General features: G+C 46.3%; 1 protein-coding gene across 1 annotated transcript in view; it reads right to left on the bottom strand.

Moving 5' to 3' along the window:
- Positions 1-22,448, bottom strand: part of LOC139380156 (cilia and flagella associated protein 65) — a 61,452-nt gene that overhangs the window by 19,825 nt on the left and 19,179 nt on the right. Inside the window, exons 9-15 of the mRNA XM_071122599.1 lie at positions 22,043-22,240; positions 17,808-18,173; positions 17,429-17,566; positions 17,024-17,263; positions 16,538-16,762; positions 14,269-14,415; positions 14,007-14,175 (exon numbers count right to left, since the gene is read on the bottom strand). Of these exons, the coding sequence (XP_070978700.1) occupies positions 14,007-14,175; positions 14,269-14,415; positions 16,538-16,762; positions 17,024-17,263; positions 17,429-17,566; positions 17,808-18,173; positions 22,043-22,240 (1,483 nt within the window). The remainder of the gene's footprint in view (positions 1-14,006; positions 14,176-14,268; positions 14,416-16,537; positions 16,763-17,023; positions 17,264-17,428; positions 17,567-17,807; positions 18,174-22,042; positions 22,241-22,448) is intronic.

Raw genomic sequence — 22,448 nt, 5'->3', positions numbered from 1 at the left:
GTCGCTACGGATAAATCGCTACGGATAAGTCACTACAGATAAGTCACTACAGATAAGTCGCTATGGATAAGTCACTACTGATAAGTCGCTACGGATAAGTCGCTACTGATAAGTTGCTACGGATAAGTCGCTACGGATAAGAACATCTGCTAAATGACTCAATGATTGAAGATAAACTTTTAAGTCATATGTGGCATAACACTTATTCGTCATTGGAAGTGTACAAGAGCACCAAACTGGGCATCACACAACAAAAGACTGGAACGACGCTCTCAGTAACTCAATAACTCAGTAAGTCAGTAAGTCAGTAACTCAGTAAGTCAGTAACTCAGTAAGGGAATACCCCCCTGATTTGTACAAAAATGAATGTCAAAATATTGGCATTGGACAAACCATGTACACGATGTCCAATACCACCCAAAGCGGCGTTGATTCGTGCAAAGTATATGGCAAATGCCATATGGCAATTGCCAATTGTAACACCTCAAAAATCCAACAGGGGGCGAGTGCGCTCCACCTGGGTTTTTCATATTGGAAATGCAACCCAAGTCAACATCCAAAAGAAAAATTTTGAAAAAATGATATTTTTTTCAAAAACTTTTTACCCCTTAAAAAAGTGCTTTCTGGGCCTTTTTTCGAATTTCTTTCGCTTTTTTTGTCAATTACACATGTGTAAGAACTGTATGAATATACTTTTGTCCAATTTTGATATCAAATTTTTTTTTTTTTTATTACATGCGCATAAGGCATATGTTTTGTCCATTTGCAATATGATTTCATAGGAAGTCAAAAGTCAAAAGTCAAAAATGTCAAAATTTGGTAAAAAACTTCACACATCCTTAAAAAAGTGCTTTCTGGACCGTTTTTCAAAATTCTTTCAATTTTTATGTCAATTACACATGTATAAGAACTTTATCAACATACTTTAGTCATACTTTATTATCATTTTTTTTTTTTTTTTACTAGTGCATAAGGCATATGTTTTCTCCATTTGGAATATGATTTCATAGGAAGTCAAAAGTCAAAGTCAAAAGTAACGATTTTCCTCCGTGCAACTGGTGATCTGAAATGTGCAACTGGTGATCTGAAATGTGCAACTGGTGATCTGAAATGTGCAACTGGTAACCCAAAAAAAAATAATTTGATTCTATGTTTCCTTACTTTTTCAAAGTCACTGTGCATTTGCAATATGTTTTAATGGGCAGGTACCATCACGAATTTGTCATGCTATAAAAATCCTGCAGGAATGTGAAATTGACTGGCCCGATGAACTCGGGATGGCTTTGCAGTGATTCTGGGTCATCTCAATCGCTCGTTTGGGTTGATTTCAGAATGTCGCTTTTGGTGATGTTTTTTCACTATAGAATCATATTGCAAATGCACGTGCAACTGCTCACCCAAAAAAAAAATGTTTAGATTTTTTTTGTTTATGTTTCCTTACTTTTTCAAAGTCACTGTGCATTTGCAATATGTTTTTTCACTATAGAATCATATTGCAAATGCACATGCAACTGGTCATCCCCCCAAAAAAAATTTAGATTTTTTTTGTTTATGTTTCCTTACTTTTTCAAAGTCACTGTGCATTTGCAATATGTTTTTTCACTATAGAATCATATTGCAAATGCACGTGCAACTGGTCATCCCCCAAAAAAAATTTTAGATTTTTTTTGTTTATTTTTCCTTACTTTTTCAAAGTCACTGTGCATTTGCAATATGTTTTTTCACTATAGAATCATATTGCAAATGCACATGCAACTGGTCATCCCCCCCCAAAAAATGTAGATTTTTTTTATGTTTCCTTACTTTTTCAAAGTCACTGTGCATTTGCAATATGTTTTTTCACTATAGAATCATATTGCAAATGCACATGCAACTGGTCATCCCCCAAAAAAATTTTTAGATTTTTTTTGTTTATGTTTCCTTACTTTTTCAAAGTCACTGTGCATTTGCAATATGTTTTTTCACTATAGAATCATATTGCAAATGCACATGCAACTGGTCATCCCCCCCCCCAAAAAATAGATTTTTTTTGTTTATGTTTCCTTACTTTTTCAAAGTCACTGTGCATTTGCAATATGTTTTTTCACTATAGAATCATATTGCAAATGCACGTGCAACTGGTCACCCAAAAAAAAAAAAATGGATTTTTTTTGTTTGTTTCCTTACTTTTTCAAAGTCACTGTGCATTTGCAATATGTTTTTTCACTATAGAATCATATTGCAAATGCACATGCAACTGGTCATCCCCCCAAAAATTTTTTAGATTTTTTTTGTTTATGTTTCCTTACTTTTTCAAAGTCACTGTGCATTTGCAATATGTTTTTTCACTATAGAATCATATTGCAAATGCACGTGCAACTGGTCATCCCCCCCAAAAAAATTTTGATTTTTTTTGTTTATGTTTCCTTACTTTTTCAAAGTCACTGTGCATTTGCAATATGTTTTTTCACTATAGAATCATATTGCAAATGCACATGCAACTGGTCATCCCCCCCCAAAAAAATTAGATTTTTTTTATGTTTCCTTACTTTTTCAAAGTCACTGTGCATTTGCAATATGTTTTTTCACTATAGAATCATATTGCAAATGCACATGCAACTGGTCATCCCCCCCAAAAAAATTTAGATTTTTTTTGTTTATGTTTCCTTACTTTTTCAAAGTCACTGTGCATTTGCAATATGTTTTTTCACTATAGAATCATATTGCAAATGCACGTGCAACTGGTCATCCCCCAAAAAAATTTTTAGATTTTTTTTGTTTATTTTTCCTTACTTTTTCAAAGTCACTGTGCATTTGCAATATGTTTTTTCACTATAGAATCATATTGCAAATGCACATGCAACTGGTCATCCCCCAAAAAAAATTTTAGATTTTTTTTGTTTATGTTTCCTTACTTTTTCAAAGTCACTGTGCATTTGCAATATGTTTTTTCACTATAGAATCATATTGCAAATGCACATGCAACTGGTCATCCCCCCCAAAAAATTTTAGATTTTTTTTGTTTATGTTTCCTTACTTTTTCAAAGTCACTGTGCATTTGCAATATGTTTTTTCACTATAGAATCATATTGCAAATGCACGTGCAACTGGTCACCCAAAAATAAAAATTTTGGATTTTTTTTGTTTATGTTTCCTTACTTTTTCAAAGTCACTGTGCATTTGCAATATGTTTCAATGGGCAGGTACCATCACGAATTTGTCATGCTCAAAATTTTTTAGATGTATTTTTTTTTGTTTCTTACTTTTTCAAAGTCACTGTGCATTTGCAATATGTTTTAAAGGGCAGGTACCATCACGAATTTGTCATGCTATAAAAATCTTGCAGGAATGTGAAATTGACTGGCCCGATGAACTCGGGATGGCTTTGCAGTGATTCTGGGTCATCTCAATCGCTCGTTTGGGTTGATTTCAGAATGTCGCTTTTGGTGATGTTTTTTCACTATAGGATCATATTGCAAATGTACAAGAGTCAAGTGGACAAGAGTCCATCAGTCAATTAGATATCATTCTGACCACCAAACTGATACAAACTGACACCAAACCCACTTTTTCCAACTCGTTTAGTAGCCAACTATTACATACTTCAGAGCTGGCCCAAAATTCACAACCCCTTCGGTTCAAACCATAAAAAAACCATAAAACACGTAGTTACGTTCTAGCTGCGGGTCCATTTCTTATGTTATGTGTTGGCCTAGCTGAGGCGACCCCGAATCCCAAGTTTCGGCTCGATAGGTCATTTGGTGTCCGAGAAAAACCCTAATTGGTGCTGAAAATCCACTATTTTCCATGACTTGCTACGGGGTCCTTGAATGAGCTATTGGACAGAAACGTTGGGGTCTGTCTATATGGGCCGAGACGTTTGCAATGCACCTAGTCTTGCGACTCTGGGACATTTCTAAATGTCGTCATTTTCGTGATGCAAAAATGAATTGAAGTTATTTCAAATGTACGAGGCTGTTTCTCGGTCCGAGAACCTTCTAGAGCCACGTAACTCACCACGCACCATCTACGGGAGGTCTAGAACAGGTTTCTAAAGTTTCGGAACTCTAGGTCCGACGGTTCTTTTTTAGCTCCAACAAAGCTAACTATTGGAGCCACTGTCTGTCTCTACGCACCCCAATACGTCCCTCCTTCCAAGTTGTGTTTTAGTGTGATTTTTTTTTCCTTTGAATTTTTTTGGGAAAAATGACTGATTTACAGTTCATGGGGGTTGCCTAATCACACATATGAAGTTTTGGAAAGATCAGACTTTTTTAACCCTTCGAAACAGCCCCTAAGACACCAATTATGGCACTTCCGGTTGGCACAGGAAGTTATAAATCAACACATATCCTCATTGGGGTATGCTGTTACAGAATCCTGAGTTTTAAGTCCTTACGTTAAGAATTGACTGATCTACACAGGGTTGAATGCACTATGTCTATCAAACTGCATGCAGTGTATGGGTAAACACTTTTAGGGGCATTTTAACCACTTCCGGTTGGTCCAGGAAGCTTAGAATCAACACAGGTAGACCTCATAGTGGCCTGATGGACTGGTACCGAAGACAGGTTCATACGGCATTCATAACCCACATAGGCCTCAGGTTGAAATTAGGGGTGCAGGCAATGTATTCCTATGGGGAGAGATGACACTGTAATCTGTGAGATCAAAAAACACTGTTTTACTGTTAAGGGTTAATGCCACACGGTCAAGGTTAGGCTTGTTCAGATCGGGAGGACCTTAGGAACATTCATGTGGTGCAATTTTTCTTCTCACTCTAACGGTTCTCTCACTGTCACCCAAAAGCAAATGACATTGTGGTGCAGGCTTCATTTTGGGCCTACTATTCTAATGCTCGCTGCGCCTAGACCGAGCGAGCTACGGTCAAGCGGGATATCTCGCTGAACTCGGTACGGCCTAGGGATTATGGTAATGCCATTTCCTGCTCTCTGTGTCTTTAAGCACCGCACTTTATCACTCCATCCTTCCTGTGTGTGTGTGAGGGAGCTTTTCTTTGACATCTGTTGGGATTAATGACTGATTTACAGTTCAGAAGGGTTACCTAGTCACACATATGAAGTTTTGGAGAGATGTGACTTTTTTAACCCTTCGAAACAGAGAGTGTGACCCAATTAAAGGCACTTCCGGTTGGCACAGGAAGCTATAAGTAAACACATGTCTTGATTTACATAGCCACTTACAGAATCCCGAGTTTTAAGTCTTTACGTTAAGAATTGACTGATCTACACAGGGTTGAATGCACTATGTCTATCAAACTGCAGGCAGTGTATGGGTAAACACTTTTAGGGGCATTTTAACCACTTCCGGTTGCTCCAGGAAGCTTAGATTCGACACAGGTAGATCTCATAGTGGCCTGATGGACTGGTACCGAAGACAGGTTCATACGGCATTCATAACCCATATAGGCTTCAGGTTGAATTTTGTGGTGCAGGCTATGTATTCCTATGGGGAGAGATGTCACTGTAATCTGTGAGATCAAAAAACCCTGTTTTACTGTGAAGGGTTAATGCCACACGGTCAAGGTTAGGCTTGTTCAGATCGGGAGGACCTTAGGAACATTCATGTGGTGGAATTGTGCTTCTCACCCTAACGGTTCTCTCACTGCCACCCAAAATCAAATGACATTGTGGTGCAGGCTTCATTTTGGGCCTTCTTTTTTTCAAGTTTGCTGCACTCAGAACGAGCTACGGTCAAGCGGGGCGTCTCCTTGAACTCGGCACAGTCTGGAGACTATGGTGATGCCATTTTTTGTGTTGATTTCAGAATGCCATTTTGGTGATGGTCCCTCTCCGTTTAAACATATTGCAAATGTACAAAAGTCAACTAGCAAGTCAGTGTCCATCAGTCAATTAGATGTCATTATGACACCAAATGGATATCAATTGACACCAAACCCACTTTTTCCTACTCATTTAGTAGCCAACTATCACATATGTCAGAGCAGTCCCATAATTCACAGCGCCTTCGGTTTAAAACATAATAAAAAGGTAAAACACATAGTTACGTTCTAGCTGCGGGTCCAGTTCGGACATTATGTGAAGGCCTATGTGAGGCGACCCCGAATCCCGAGTTTCGGCTCGATAGGTCATTTGGTGTCCGAGAAAAACCCTAATTGGTGCTGAAAATCCACTTTTTTCCATGCCTTGCTACGGGGTCCTTGAACGAGCTATCGGACAGGCACGTCGGGGTCCGTCTCTATGGGCCGAGCCGGTTTCAATGCACCTAGCCTTGCGTCTCTGAGACTTTTCTAAACGTGGTCATTTTCGTAATGGTCAAAATGAATTGAAGGTATTGCAAATGTACGAGGCTGTTTCTCGGTCCGAGAACCGTCTAGAGCCACGTAACTCACCACGCACCATCAACCGGAGGTCTAGAACAGGTTTCTAAAGTTTCGGAACTCTAGGTCTGACGGTTCTTTTTTAGCTCCAACAAAGCTAACTATTGCAGCCACTGTCTGTCTCTACGCACCCCAATACGTCCCTCCATCCAAGGTGTGTTTTAGTGTGATTTTTTTTTCCTTTGATTTTTTTTGGGAAAAATGACTGATTTACAGTTCATGGGGGTTGCCTAATCACACATATGAAGTTTTGGAAAGATCAGACTTTTTTAACCCCTTGAAACAGCCCCTGAGACACCAGTTATGGCACTTCCGGTTGGCACAGGAAGCTATAAATCAACACATATCCCCATTGGGGTATGCTGTTACAGAATCCTGAGTTTTAAGTCCTTACGTTAAGAACTGACTGATTTACACAGGGTTGAATGCACTATGTCTGTCAAACTGCAGGCAGGGTATGGGTAAACACTTTTAGGGGCATTTTAACCACTTCCGGTTGGTCCAGGAAGCTCAGAATCAACACAGGTAGACCTCATAGTGGCCTGATGGACTGGTACCGAAGACAGGTTCATACGGCATTCATAACCCATGTAGACTTCAGGTTGAAATTAGGGGTGCAGGCAATGTATTCCTATGGGGAGAGATGACACTGTAATCTGTGAGATCAAAAAACACTGTTTTACTCTTAAGGGTTAATGCCACACGGTCAAGGTTAGGCTTGTACAGATCGGGAGGACCTTAGGAACATTCATGTGGTGGAATTTTTCTTCTCACCCTAACGGTTCTCTCACTGTCACTCAAAAGCAAATGACATTGTGGGGCAGGCTTCATTTTGGGCCTACTTTTCTAATGGTCGTTGCGCTTAGACCGAGCGAGCTACGGTCAAGCGGGATAGCTCGTTGAACTCAGCACAGTCTGGAGACTATGGTGATGCCATTTTTTGTGTTGATTTCAGAATGCCATTTTGGTGATGGTCCCTCTCCGTTTAAACATATTGCAAATGCACAAAAGTCAACTAGCAAGTCAGTGTCCATCAGTCAATTAGATGTCATTATGACACCAAACCCACTTTTTACTACTCATTTAGAAGCCAACTATCACATATGTCAGAGCAGTCCCATAATTCACAGCGCCTTTAGTTTAAAACATAATAAAAAGGTAAAACACATAGTTACGTTCTAGCTGCGGGTCCAGTTCGGACATTATGTGAAGTCCTATGTGAGGCGACCCCGAATCCCGAGTTTCGGCTCGATAGGTCATTTGGTGTCCGAGAAAAACCCTAATTGGTGCTGAAAATCCACTTTTTTCCATGCCTTGCTACGGGGTCCTTGAACGAGCTATCGGACAGAAACGTTGGGGTCTGTCTCTATGGGCCGAGCCGGTTTCAATGCACCTAGCCTTGCGTCTCTGAGACTTTTCTAAACGTGGTCATTTTCGTAATGGTCAAAATGAATTGAAGGTATTGCAAATGTACGAGGCCGTTTCTCGGTCCGAGAACCGTCTAGAGCCACGTAACTCACCACGCACCATCGACCGGAGGTCTAGAACAGGTTTCTAAAGTTTCGGAACTCTAGGTCTGACGGTTCTTTTTTAGCTCGAACAAAGCTAACTATTGCAGCCACTGTCTGTCTCTACGCACCCCAATACGTCCCTCCATTCAAGTTGTGTTTTAGTGTGATTTTTTTTTCCTTTGAATTTTTTGGGGAAAAATGACTGATTTACAGTTCATGGGGGTTGCCTAATCACATATATGAAGTTTTGGACAGATCAGACTTTTTTAACCCTTTGAAACAGCCCCTGAGACACCAATTATGGCACTTCCGGTTGGCACAGGAAGCTATAAATCACCACATATCCTCATTGGGGTATGCTGTTACAGAATCCTGAGTTTTAAGTCTTTACGTTAACAACTGAGTTATTTACGGAGGGTTTAGTATGTGTGTGTTATTTCAGAAAATCATAGAAAATCACAGAAATCTCGCAGAGCTCCGCAGCACACTTTAAAAAGATTCGTATGAACACCCTGCAACTGGATCTGTAACCGTTGAAAAAAAAAAATGCCTATTTGTGACCATTGCCAAGTTGTCATTGTTCCGTTTCTCTTAAATGACGATAGATAAATGGCTGGTTCTTTTTTTATTGACACCGGAGGCTCCTTGACTTTGACCTGAAGTGGAAAAATAATTTGTCTATTTCCATTTAGGACCTTTAATCCCAGAAAAACGGCCATAACTCAAAAACCGTCGAGGCCTAGACGCCATCTTGTTCGGGGCCAACTGCCCATTATGCCAAACCTACGCTCACCAAGTTTCGGCTTCGAAATATTTTCCGTTTTCGAGATAAGGCCCCGTCGTGATTCGTGATGTTTTGCCAAATTGCCATATGATTCCGTATGCCCTCTTGTGGGAAATTCCGGGATAGCGGAAAAACGGTCAAAAACTTGTTTATTTTATAAAACGGAAACCGAATGTCCGACAAAGTTCATTTGATGACTTCCCGGTAGGTCTGGCCCTACCGCACGGCCCGACGCCGACCGCGAATTTTACAAACGATTTCGGACGTCTAGTAAGGGACCGTACATTTGCAATATGGACTTTCTCACTGATCATACACGAAATGCCGAAATGTTCCCTTAAGGTATGTAAGTCAGTAACTCAGTAAGTCAGTAAGTCAGTAAGTCAGTAACTCAGTAAGTCAGTAACTCAGTAAGTCAGTAAGTCAGTAACTCAGTAAGTCAGTAACTCAGTAAGTCAGTAAGTCAGTAAGTCAGTAACTCAGTAAGTCAGTAAGTCAGTAAGTCAGTAACTCAGTAAGTCAGTAACTCAGTAAGTCAGTAACTCAGTAAGTCAGTAAGTCAGTAACTCAGTAACTCAGTAAGTCAGTAAGTCAGTAACTCAGTAACTCAGTAAGTCAGTAAGTCAGTAAGTCAGTAACTCAGTAAGTCAGTAAGTCAGTAAGTCAGTAAGTCAGTAACTCAGTAAGTCAGTAACTCAGTAAGTCAGTAAGTCAGTAACTCAGTAAGTCAGTAACTCAGTAAGTCAGTAAGTCAGTAAGTCAGTAACTCAGTAAGTCAGTAACTCAGTAAGTCAGTAAGTCAGTAACTCAGTAAGTCAGTAACTCAGTAAGTCAGTAAGTCAGTAAGTCAGTAACTCAGTAAGTCAGTAACTCAGTAAGTCAGTAAGTCAGTAACTCAGTAAGTCAGTAACTCAGTAAGTCAGTAACTCAGTAAGTCAGTAAGTCAGTAACTCAGTAACTCAGTAAGTCAGTAAGTCAGTAACTCAGTAACTCAGTAAGTCAGTAAGTCAGTAAGTCAGTAACTCAGTAAGTCAGTAAGTCAGTAAGTCAGTAAGTCAGTAACTCAGTAAGTCAGTAACTCAGTAAGTCAGTAAGTCAGTAACTCAGTAAGTCAGTAACTCAGTAAGTCAGTAAGTCAGTAAGTCAGTAACTCAGTAAGTCAGTAACTCAGTAAGTCAGTAAGTCAGTAACTCAGTAAGTCAGTAAGTCAGTAAGTCAGTAACTCAGTAAGTCAGTAAGTCAGTAACTCAGTAACTCAGTAAGTCAGTAACTCAGTAACTCAGTAACTCAGTAAGTCAGTAACTCAGTAACTCAGTAAGTCAGTAAGTCAGTAACTCAGTAAGTCAGTAAGTCAGTAAGTCAGTAACAGTTGTACAAAAAAAAACAGTACAAACATTCTAATGAGCCCCTAGATGGGCTTGGTGTGGGTTGGTTGTGTTGGGCTTGGTGTGGGTTAGTTGTGTTGGGCTTGGTGTGGGTTGGTTGTGTTGGGCTTGGTGTGGGTTGGTTGTGTTGGGCTTGGTGTGGGTTAGTTGTGTTGGGCTTGGTGTGGGTTGGTTGTGTTGGTCTTGGTGTGGGTTGGTTGTGATGGGCTTGGTGTGGGTTAGTTGTGTTGGTCTTGGTGTGGGTTGGTTGTGATGGGCTTGGTGTGGGCTTGGTGTGGGTTGGTTGTGTTGGGCTTGGTGTGGGCTGGTTGTGTTGGGCTTGGTGTGGGTTGGTTGTGTTGGGCTTGGTGTGGGTTGGTTGTGTTGGGCTTGGTGTGGGTTGGTTGTGTTGGGCTTGGTGTGGGTTAGTTGTGTTGGTCTTGGTGTGGGTTGGTTGTGATGGGCTTGGTGTGGGCTTGGTGTGGGTTGGTTGTGTTGGGCTTGGTGTGGGCTGGTTGTGTTGGGCTTGGTGTGGGTTGGTTGTGTTGGGCTTGGTGTGGGTTGGTTGTGTTGGGCTTGGTGTGGGTTGGTTGTGTTGGGCTTGGTGTGGGTTGGTTGTGTTGGGCTTGGTGTGGGCTGGTTGTGTTGGGCTTGGTGTGGGTTGGTTGTGTTGGGCTTGGTGTGGGCTGGTTGTGTTGGGCTTGGTGTGGGTTGGTTGTGTTGGGCTTGGTGTGGGTTGGTTGTGTTGGGCTTGGTGTGGGCTGGTTGTGTTGGGCTTGGTGTGGGTTGGTTGTGTTGGGCTTGGTGTGGGCTGGTTGTGTTGGGCTTGGTGTGGGCTGGTTGTGTTGGGCTTGGTGTGGGTTGGTTGTGTTGGTCTTGGTGTGGGTTGGTTGTGTTGGGCTTGGTGTGGGTTAGTTGTGTTGGGCTTGGTGTGGGTTGGTTGTGATGGGCTTGGTGTGGGTTAGTTGTGTTGGGCTTGGTGTGGGTTAGTTGTGTTGGGCTTGGTGTGGGTTAGTTGTGTTGGGCTTGGTGTGGGTTAGTTGTGATGGGCTTGGTGTGGGTTAGTTGTGATGGGCTTGGTGTGGGTTGGTTGTGTTGGGCTTGGTGTGGGTTGGTTGTGATGGGCTTGGTGTGGGTTGGTTGTGTTGGGCTTGGTGTGGGTTAGTTGTGTTGGGCTTGGTGTGGGTTGGTTGTGTTGGGCTTGGTGTGGGTTAGTTGTGTTGGGTTTGGTGTGGGTTAGTTGTGTTGGGCTTGGTGTGGGTTAGTTGTGTTGGGCTTGGTGTGGGTTGGTTGTGTTGGGCTTGGTGTGGGCTTGGTGTGGGTTGGTTGTGTTGGGCTTGGTGTGGGCTGGTTGTGTTGGGCTTGGTGTGGGTTGGTTGTGTTGGGCTTGGTGTGGGTTGGTTGTGTTGGGCTTGGTGTGGGTTGGTTGTGTTGGGCTTGGTGAGGGTTGGTTGTGTTGGGCTTGGTGTGGGCTGGTTGTGTTGGGCTTGGTGTGGGTTGGTTGTGTTGGGCTTGGTGTGGGCTGGTTGTGTTGGGCTTGGTGTGGGTTGGTTGTGTTGGGCTTGGTGTGGGTTGGTTGTGTTGGGCTTGGTGTGGGCTGGTTGTGTTGGGCTTGGTGTGGGTTGGTTGTGTTGGGCTTGGTGTGGGCTGGTTGTGTTGGGCTTGGTGTGGGCTGGTTGTGTTGGGCTTGGTGTGGGTTGGTTGTGTTGGTCTTGGTGTGGGTTGGTTGTGTTGGGCTTGGTGTGGGTTAGTTGTGTTGGGCTTGGTGTGGGTTGGTTGTGATGGGCTTGGTGTGGGTTAGTTGTGTTGGGCTTGGTGTGGGTTAGTTGTGTTGGGCTTGGTGTGGGTTAGTTGTGTTGGGCTTGGTGTGGGTTAGTTGTGATGGGCTTGGTGTGGGTTAGTTGTGATGGGCTTGGTGTGGGTTGGTTGTGTTGGGCTTGGTGTGGGTTGGTTGTGATGGGCTTGGTGTGGGTTGGTTGTGTTGGGCTTGGTGTGGGTTAGTTGTGTTGGGCTTGGTGTGGGTTGGTTGTGTTGGGCTTGGTGTGGGTTAGTTGTGTTGGGCTTGGTGTGGGTTAGTTGTGTTGGGCTTGGTGTGGGTTAGTTGTGTTGGGCTTGGTGTGGGTTAGTTGTGTTGGGCTTGGTGTGGGTTAGTTGTGTTGGTCTTGGTGTGGGTTGGTTGTGTTGGGCTTGGTGTGGGTTAGTTGTGTTGGTCTTGGTGTGGGTTAGTTGTGTTGGTCTTGGTGTGGGTTGGTTGTGTTGGGCTTGGTGTGGACTGGCCGTGTTGGGCTTGGTGTGGGCTGGCCGTGTTGGGCTGGCCATGTTGGGCTTGGTGTGGGCTGGTTGTGTTGGGCTTGGTGTGGGCTGGTTGTGTTGGGTTGGTGTGGGCTGGTTGTGTTGGGCTTGGTGTGGGCTTGTGTGCTGGGCTTGGTGTGTGCTGGTTGTGTTGGGCTGGCCATGTTGGTCTTGGTGTGGGCTGGTTGTGTTGGGCTTGGTGTTGGCTGGCCGTGTTGGGCTGGCCATGTTGGTCTTGGTGTGGGCTGGTTGTGTTGGTCTTGGTGTGGGCTGGTTGTGTTGGTCTTGGTGTGGGTTGGTTGTGTTGGTCTTGGTGTGGGCTGGTTGTGTTGGGCTTGGTATTGACTTGGCGTGGGCTGGTTGTGTTGGGCTTGGTGTGGGCTGGCCGAGTTGGGCTGGCCATGTTGGGCTTGGTGTGGGCTGGTTGTGTTGGGCTTGATGTGGGCTGGTTGTGTTGGGCTTGGTGTGGGCTGGCCCGTGTTGGCTTGTTGTGGACTGGTCGTGTTGGGCTTGGTGTGGGCTGGCCTGTGTTGGCTTGGTGTGAGCTGGTGTTGCCTGGCCCGAGTTGGCTTGGTGTGGGCTGGCCCGTGTTGGCTTGGTGTGGGCTGGTTGTGTTGGGCTTGGTGTGGGCTTGTTGTTGGCTTTGTGTGGGATGGTTGTGTTGGGCTTGGTGTGGGCTAGTTGTGTTGGGCTTGGTGTGGGCTGGTTGTGTTGGGCTTGGTATTGACTTGGCGTGGGCTGGTTGTGTTGGGCTTGGTGTGGGCTGGCCCGTGTTGGCTTGGTGTGGGCTGGTTGTGTTGGGCTTGGTGTGGGCTGGTTGTGTTGGGCTTGGTGTGGGCTTGTTGTGTTGGGCTTGGTATTGACTTGGCGTGGGCTGGTTGTGTTGGGCTTGGTGTGGGCTGGTTGTGTTGGGCTTGGTGTGGGAGGGCCCGTGTTGGCTTGGTGTGGGCTGGTTGTGTTGGGCTTGGTGTGGGCTTGTTGTGTTGGGCTTGGTATTGACTTGGCGTGGGCTGGTTGTGTTGGGCTTGGTGTGGGCTTGTTGTGTTGGGCTTGGTATTGACTTGGCGTGGGCTGGTTGTGTTGGGCTTGGTATTGACTTGGCGTGGGCTAGCCCGTGCCCACCTTGCCCACTGAATACCTACATGGGGCCAATGGGGTCATGTTGGCTGGGACGAGTATGTCGCTTGGTCTGGGTAGGATAGCTCAAATCGTCTATTGATTCTGTCTCGGATTGGTTGTCTTGGCGGAGGGGGAGGAGCATGGTTGGGAAGGCATTTGTGTAAAGTAACATGGATGTGGCAGTAGAGGTTCAATACATGGAGAGAGAGAGAAGATTTCAGGATGCTGTACCAACTCTGTGAGTTCTCAGGGGTATCTCATACGTACCAACAGGGTCTTTCTCCTGTGAGTTCTCAGGGGTATCTCATACGTACCAACAGGGTCTTTCTCCTGTGAGTTCTCAGGGGTATCTCATACGTACCAACAGGGTCTTTCTTCTGTGAGTTCTCAGGGGTATCTCAAACGTACCAACAGGGTCTTTCTTCTGTGAGTTCTCAGGGGTATCTCAAACGTACCAACAGGGTCTTTCTCCTGTGAGTTCTCAGGGGTATCTCATACGTACCAACAGGGTCTTTCTTCTGTGAGTTCTCAGTGGTATCTCATACGTACCAACAGGGTCTTTCTTCTGTGAGTTCTCAGTGGTATCTCATACGTACCAACAGGGTCTTTCTTCTGTGAGTTCTCAGGCAACCCCGGGTCTAGCAGGCTCTGTTGTACAGCCAAACAGAAGCTGACAGAACAGGAACCATTGTTGATGAGAGGCACCTCGAAGGACCTACAGTCTCCCACCAACACCTCCCCCAGATTCAGCACCCCATGCTCTGCCTGGAGAGAGAGAGAACCAATTACAGAGTTTCCACCCTAACACAGACACTAACACAATTCACCTGGGAGGGGGGGGTCTGAGGAGACTAACACCTGGATGGATCCTTTGGAGGCCATGCCCACTACATTCAGGGGGAGGCGGGACTTCCTGCATCCGGGCGTCTGGATTGGCCAGAAGGTCAGGTTGGGCTTCAGATTGTAAACCATTTCCTCAAATGGGGTGAAGGACCACGTCTGCACCTGGGAGGAGGAAAATCACAACCTCTACTTAACCAACACTCAACCTCCACTCAATCAACTCAATCAATAGCCAGTATCAATCTTTCTTTCAAAGACAGCCAGTCTCACCAACATTGTCATGACTCTTTCCCTGGAGGCAGCTCTGCTAACCCTACTGTCTAAACCTAAACTTAACCACTCTGCTCTCCCTACTGCCTAAATCTAACCTTAACCACTCTGTTAACCCTACTGCCTAAACCTAACCTTAACCACTCTGCTAACCCTACTGCCTAAACCTAACCTTAACCACTCTGCTAACCCTACTGCCTAAACCTAACCACTCTGCTAACCCTACTGACTAAACCTAACCACTCTGCTAACCCTACTGCCTAAACCTAACCACTCTGCTAACCCTACTGCCTAAACCTAACCTTAACCACTCTGCTAACCCTACTGCCTAAACCTAACCTTAACCACTCTGCTAACCCTACTGCCTAAAACTAACCACTCTGCTAACCCTACTGACTAAACCTAACCACTCTGCTAACCCTACTGCCTAAACCTAACCACTCTGCTAACCCTACTGACTAAACCTAACCACTCTGCTAACCCTACTGCCTAAAACTAACCACTCTGCTAACCCTACTGACTAAACCTAACCACTCTGCTAACCTTACTGCCTAAACCTAACCACTCTGCTAACCATACTGACTAAACCTAACCACTCTGCTAACCCTACTGCCTAAACCTAACCTTAATCACTCTGCTAACCCTACTGCCTAAACCTAACCACTCTGCTAACCCTACTGACTAAACCTAACCTTAACCACTCTGCTAACCCTACTGCCTAAACCTAACCACTCTGACAACCCTACTGCCTAAACCTAACCACTCTGCTAACCCTACTGCCTAAACCTAACCACTCTGCTAACCCTACTGACTAAACCTAACCTCAACCACTCTGCTACCCCTACTGTCTAATCCTAACCACTCTGCTAACCCTACTGACTAAACCTAACCACTCTGCTAACCCTACTGCCTAAACCTAACCACTCTGCTAACCCTACTGACTAAACCTAACCACTCTGCTAACCCTACTGCCTAAAACTAACCACTCTGCTAACCCTACTGACTAAACCTAACCACTCTGCTAACCTTACTGCCTAAACCTAACCACTCTGCTAACCATACTGACTAAACCTAACCACTCTGCTAACCCTACTGCCTAAACCTAACCTTAATCACTCTGCTAACCCTACTGCCTAAACCTAACCACTCTGCTAACCCTACTGACTAAACCTAACCTTAACCACTCTGCTAACCCTACTGCCTAAACCTAACCACTCTGACAACCCTACTGCCTAAACCTAACCACTCTGCTAACCCTACTGCCTAAACCTAACCACTCTGCTAACCCTACTGACTAAACCTAACCTCAACCACTCTGCTACCCCTACTGTCTAATCCTAACCACTCTGCTAACCCTACTGCCTAAACCTAACCTTAACCACTCTGCTAACCCTACTGCCTAAACCTAACCACTCTGACAACCCTACTGCCTAAACCTAACCTAACCACTCTGCTAACCCTACTGCCTAAACCTAACCACTCTGCTAACCCTACTGCCTAAACCTAACCTAACCACTCTGCTAACCCTACTGTCTAAACCTAACCACTCTGCTAACCCTATTGTCTAAACCTAACCACTCTGCTAACCCTACTGCCTAAACCTAACCTAACCACTCTGCTAACCCTACTGTCTAAACCTAACCACTCTGCTAACCCTACTGTCTAAACCTAACCACTCTGCTAACCCTACTGTCTAAACCTAACCACTCTGCTAACCCTACTGCCTAAACCTAATCACTCTGCTAACCCTACTGCCTAAACCTAACCACTCTGCTAACCCTACTGCCTAATCCTAACCTTAACCACTCTGCTAACCCTACTGCCTAATCCTAACCTTAACCACTCTGCTAACCCTACTGCCTAAACCTAACCCCTCTGCTATATATATATATATTTAGCCAATTTGACTTTGCAGCTGAGCCATCTATCAAAAATCACCCAGTTCTGCCTCCAGAGAAAGATTCTTGACAATAAAGGTCAACCTGCGTCCCACCAGCCCCTCTCTTTCTCTCACCATGGTCTCATTGGGCTGCAGGACTCCCGTGTCAGGCGCCACAGAGATGACACGTTGGTCAGGTCCAGGGATCCTCCAGCGGAACCTCAGAGGTAACCTGGTCAGGTTCCTGACCCTGTAGGGGCTTTGGGAGCGGGAGCCCACTGCCGTGGGTTTGAAGAACAGACTACCTTCTCCTTCCAGAGACAGACAAGGCTTCTCTACCACACTCACCACCGACAGCTCCTACAAGGCAGTACAGACAGCCACACACACACACACATCCAGAAACACTTTGTTAACAGGAAACAGCCATATTGTACCAAGGCGCTTCTAAAGCAGATTTATTCATGTTGATCACATAATGGAGTCGTCATTGCGGATCCAAGGTGTTTTATAGATCAGTGTTTCTGTGCAGAAACGTGCTCAGGTTGATCCCCCTCGAACACACCAACTGTCTGAAAATGATCTATGGTACAAAGCCTGCTGTGACTAGGACTGTGGTACCTGGGTGTGCTTGGGACTGGCATTGAAGTGCAGGGTGAGGGGTAGCTTGGCAGGGCAGTCTTCTGCCGGGGTGGTCCTGAGGGTGAGAATCTGGTGGTGTCCAGGTTGGACCAGGCCGCTGGTGGGCTGAACAGACACCGAAGGACACTCCTCTGGGTCCAGCCTGAACACCAAGGGTAGGTCTCCCATGTTCTCCAGGAGCACAGTCCTGTAGGAGACCAGGCTCAGAGCAGGGAAGACCTGGATAGAGAGAAAGAGGAGGATGATGAAGATGAAGAAAATGCCTTTATTCCAGACTTTCCTGAACGTTCGTTCTGAACAAGACCTTGGAGTACGCACGCTAGCGTGAGACGAATGGAGATATGATTGCGTGAGGACAGTTGACGGTGCTATGTCTGTACTCACCACTCGGGGGCGCTGCAAGGAGAACCGGGGGATGAAGTGCTCCCGGCCAGGCTGGAAGGAGTGTCCAATGACCCGGACTGTGACACACCAGGGAGGGCACAAGGTACGGTCCTCTACCTGCCGATGGTCCCTCAACACCTGGAGAAAGAGGTGGGGCAAAAACAGAGCTGTTTCACTGCCTGTACTGAGGCAAGATTGTTATAGTTGAGATCGTTATTTGTAAGGCTTCCGCTGAGATTCTCAGTGCCTGCACAGGTCTGTCTTGAAAAAAAATATTTAAAAAATAAGGAGTTTATCTTAATAAGATCAAAGCAGGAAATAAGAAAAAGCTAAACCGAAATAATTAATAAATAAAAGGTTTTATTTTATTTTTTATTACCTTGTAGAGAGCGAAGCACTCTAGCTGTGCCCCATGGAAGGTGTTGTGTTGCTTGGGCGTGTAGCTGACTCTGAAAGCAGTCGACTTCAGGGGTCCCAGATCACATGACGAGGGTGTGACGGAGAAGGAGGAGTTAGGAGCCGGGGTCCAGATCAAGCTGAGCTTGCCCTTGGTGTGATTGGAGAGAGTCACAGACTGCGAGGTAGAGACGGAGCCATTGTGGAACAGCAACTCTGGGGGATCCACCGTGATGTGGGAACTGTTGGACCCCTCACCTCTGCCTCCTAGCTCAGCCTCCGCCTTGCCCCCTGCACAGCCTTGGTAATATTCCTCCATAGGGCTCTTCTCTGGCACAGCAGCAGGATCCTAGAAAGACACTTGTTTTATTATAGGGCTCTTCTCTGACACAGCAGCAGGATCCTAGAAAGACACTTGTTTTATTATAGGGCTCTTCTCTGGCACAGCAGCAGGATCCTAGAAAGACACTTGTTTTATTATAGGGCTCTTCTCTGACACAGCAGCAGGATCCTAGAAAGACACTTGTTTTATTATAGGGCTCTTCTCTGACACAGCAGCAGGATCCTAGAAAGACACTTGTTTTATTATAGGACTCTTCTCTGGCACAGCAGCAGGATCCTAGAAAGACACTTGTTTTATTAGTCGTATGTACAGGATACACATGGTGTGCGTTGTCCAATGGAAGGCTTACTGCAGGTTCAGCATCAGTATAATACAGGAAGGACAATATTTACACGTTTTTGGGGACGGGAGGGTTAGGGGGTAAGTGAATACACTGTGTAGTGTAGTGTAGTGTAGTGTAGTGTAGTGTAGTGTAGTGTGTGTGTGTGTGTGTGTGTGTGTGTGTGTGTGTGTGTGTGTGTGTGTGTGTGTGTGTGTGTGTGTGTGTGTGTGTGTGTGTGTGTGTGTGTGTGTGTGTGTGTGTGAGTGAGTGAGTGAGTGAGTGAGTGAGTGAGTGAGTGAGTGAGTGAGTGAGTGTCCTAAGGTGTGGAGATTCAGAGCAGGTGGTCAGTCCAGTTCAGGTGTTCAGCAGTCTGATGGTTTGTAGATAGAAACTGTCTCTGGACCTGTTGGTATCAGACATGGTCTGACACAGTCTGCCAGACGGTAAGGGAGGGAACAGCTCGTGACTGGGGTGTGCGGAGGCCCTGTATGATGCTGCGGGAAATCCTTAGGCAACGTTTCAAATAAATGTCATAATGGCAGGTTCAAGGGTGGGGTCGAATCCATTTTAACTGAAATTCCGATTTCTTTGTTTCTCATTGCTTTTCATGAGGACAATTTTGAATTTTAGTTTACTTCCTGAATTGACTGATTTGTGATACAGCTGAACATCAAAGCTATGAGGCTGATTATCTGGAAGATATATCAGATGTCGAAACTGTGAAGAGGCGTCTAAAACAAACCAGGCCATAAACAGATGGAAGTCTGTATGTGCCATCAGCTCAGAGGCCTAAACAAGCTAAATCCAGACTCCTGTATATGGGGAGGTGGGTAACCTAGTGGTTACAGTGTAGGGGCGGTAGGTAACCTAGTGGTTAGAGTGTAGGGGCAGTAAGTAACCTAGTGGTTAGAGTGTAGGGGCAGCAGGTAGCCTAGTGGTTAGAGTGTAGGGGCAGCAGGTAACCTAGTGGTTAGAGTGTAGGGGCAGCAGGTAGCCTAGTGGTTAGAGTGTAGGGGCAGCAGGTAGCCTAGTGGTTAGAGTGTAGGGCCGGTAGGTAACCTAGTGGTTAGAGTGTAGGGGCAGCAGGTAACCTAGTGGTTAGAGTGTAGGGGAGGCAGGTAGCCTAGTGGTTAGAGTGTAGGGGCAGTAAGTAACCTAGTGGTTAGAGTGTAGGGGCAGCAGGTAGCCTAGTGGTTAGAGTGTAGGGGAGGCAGGTAGCCTAGTGGTTATAGTGTAGGGGAGGCAGGTAGCCTAGTGGTTAGAGTGTAGGGGCAGCAGGTAGCCTAGTGGTTAGAGTGTAGAGGTGGCAGGTAGCCGGGTGGTTAGAGTGTAGAGGTGGCAGGTAGCCGGGTGGTTAGAGTGTAGAGGTGGCAGGTAACCTAGTGGTTAGAGTGTAGAGGTGGCAGGTAGCCTAGTGGTTAGAGTGTAGAAGCAGCAGGTAGCCTAGTGGTTAGAGTGTAGGGGCAGCAGGTAGCCTAGTGGTTAGAGTGTAGAAGTGGCAGGTAGCCTAGTGGTTAGAGTGTAGGGGCGGCAGGTAGCCTAGTAGTTAGAGTGTAGGGGCAGCAGGTAGCCTAGTGGTTAGAGTGTAGGGGCAGCAGGTAACCTAGTGGTTAGAGTGTAGAGGTGGCAGGTAGCCTAGTGGTTAGAGTGTAGGGGAGGCAGGTAACCTAGTGGTTAGAGTGTAGAGGTGGCAGGTAGTCTAGTGGTTAGAGTGTAGAGGTGGCAGGTAGCCTAGTGGTTAGAGTGTAGGGGCGGCAGGTAGCCTAGTGGTTAGAGTGTAGGGGAGGCAGGTAGCCTAGTGGTTAGAGTGTAGGGGAGGCAGGTAGTCTAGTGGTTACAGTGTAGGGGAGGCAGGTAGCCTAGTGGTTAGAGTGTAGGGGAGGCAGGTAGTCTAGTGGTTAGAGTGTAGAGGTGGCAGGTAGCCTAGTGGTTAGAGTGTAGAGGTGGCAGGTAGCCTAGTGGTTAGAGTGTAGGGGCGGCAGGTAGCCTAGTGGTTAGAGTGTAGGGGAGGCAGGTAGTCTAGTGGTTAGAGTGTAGGGGAGGCAGGTAGTCTAGTGGTTAGAGTGTAGAGGCGGCAGGTAGCCTAGTGGTTAGAGTGTAGGGGCGGCAGGTAGCCTAGTAGTTAGAGTGTAGGGGCAGCAGGTAGCCTAGTGGTTAGAGTGTAGGGGAGGCAGGTAGTCTAGTGGTTAGAGTGTAGGGGCGGCAGGTAACCTAGTGGTTAGAGTGTAGGGGAGGCAGGTAGCCTAGTGGTTAGAGTGTAGAGGTGGCAGGTAGCCTGGTGGTTAGAGTGTAGAGGTGGCAGGTAGCCTAGTGGTTAGAGTGTAGGGGCGGCAGGTAGCCTAGTGGTTAGAGTGTAGGGGCGGCAGGTAGTCTAGTGGTTAGAGTGTAGGGGCAGCAGGTAGCCTAGTAGTTAGAGTGTAGGGGCAGCAGGTAGCCTAGTGGTTAGAGTGTAGAGGCGGCAGGTAGCCTAGTGGTTAGAGTGTAGGGGTGGCAGGTAGCCTAGTAGTTAGAGTGTAGGGGCAGCAGGTAGCCTAGTGGTTAGAGTGTAGGGGAGGCAGGTAGTCTAGTGGTTAGAGTGTAGGGGCAGCAGGTAGCCTAGTGGTTAGAGTGTAGGGGTGGCAGGTAGTCTAGTGGTTAGAGTGTAGAGGTGGCAGGTAGCCTAGTGGTTAGAGTGTAGAGGTGGCAGGTAGCCTAGTGGTTAGAGTGTAGGGGTGGCAGGTAGCCTAGTGGTTAGAGTGTAGGGGTGGCAGGTAGCCTAGTGGTTAGAGTGTAGGGGCAGCAGGTAGCCTAGTGGTTAGAGTGTAGGGGCGGCAGGTAACCTAGTGGTTAGAGTGTAGAGGTGGCAGGTAGCCTAGTGGTTAGAGTGTAGAGGTGGCAGGTAGCCTAGTGGTTAGAGTGTAGGGGTGGCAGGTAACCTAGTGGTTAGAGTGTAGGGGTGGTAGGTAACCTAGTAGTTAGAGTGTAGGGCGGCAGGTAACCTAGTGGTTAGAGTGTAGGGCGGCAGGTAGCCTAGTGGTTAGAGTGTAGAGGTGGCAGGTAGCCTAGTGGTTAGAGTGTAGAGGTGGCAGGTAGCCTAGTGGTTAGAGTGTAGAGGTGGCAGGTAGCCTAGTGGTTAGAGTGTAGGGGTGGCAGGTAGCCTAGTGGTTAGAGTGTAGGGGCGGCAGGTAACCTAGTGGTTAGAGTGTAGGGGTGGCAGGTAACCTAGTGGTTAGAGTGTAGGGGTGGCAGGTAGCCTAGTGGTTAGAGTGTAGGGGAGGCAGGTAACCTAGTGGTTAGAGTGTAGGGCGGCAGGTAGCCTAGTGGTTGGAGCGTTGGACTAGTAACCAAAAGGTTGCTAGATCGAATCCCCGAGCTGACAAGGTAAAAATCTGTAGTTCTGCCCCTGAACAAGGCAGTTAACCCACTGTTCCTACGCTTCCTCCTGATTGGCCGAAGGCTCTAACCCAGGACTTCTGCCTTGCAAACACACATGACCGCCCGCCGGAAGCGTTGTTCCACTGAAACGCCAGAGCCGAGGTGTGAGTTTCACAGATCAACCGTCTGACGCACATACCTCTTGTAACATCAGAGCTCCCCCCAGGTCCACTTGGATCTTGTCCTCTGCCAGCATGGCACCGAGTACATCAGGAGGGTAGCAGGTGAGTCCCCGGGCCAGGTGCTGCCGGTACAGGACCAGGTGTCTGGGGTGAAGGATGGCTGGTTTCAGTTGCTCAGAGTGACAGGTCCCTATCAGGTCCAGGAACAGAGGCTCCTGAACAGGGAAGATACAAACACGATTGGTAGTATAGCTTATGACGTGTGTGTGTGTGTGTGTGTGTGTGTGTGTGTGTGTGTGTACTGAACATACAGCTGTTGGTTTGTCGTCTTAACACTTAACGGCATTCTCATGTTCATTCTGAACGAGACATGGAAGTGTGTAAACCTAGTTAACTCACAAAACATACGCTACATTTTGAAAA

This window comes from Oncorhynchus clarkii, chromosome 22 (assembly GCF_045791955.1).
Source record: "Oncorhynchus clarkii lewisi isolate Uvic-CL-2024 chromosome 22, UVic_Ocla_1.0, whole genome shotgun sequence".
Lineage (NCBI taxonomy): Eukaryota > Metazoa > Chordata > Actinopteri > Salmoniformes > Salmonidae > Oncorhynchus > Oncorhynchus clarkii.
This window is presented reverse-complemented; position numbering and strand designations above follow the sequence as displayed.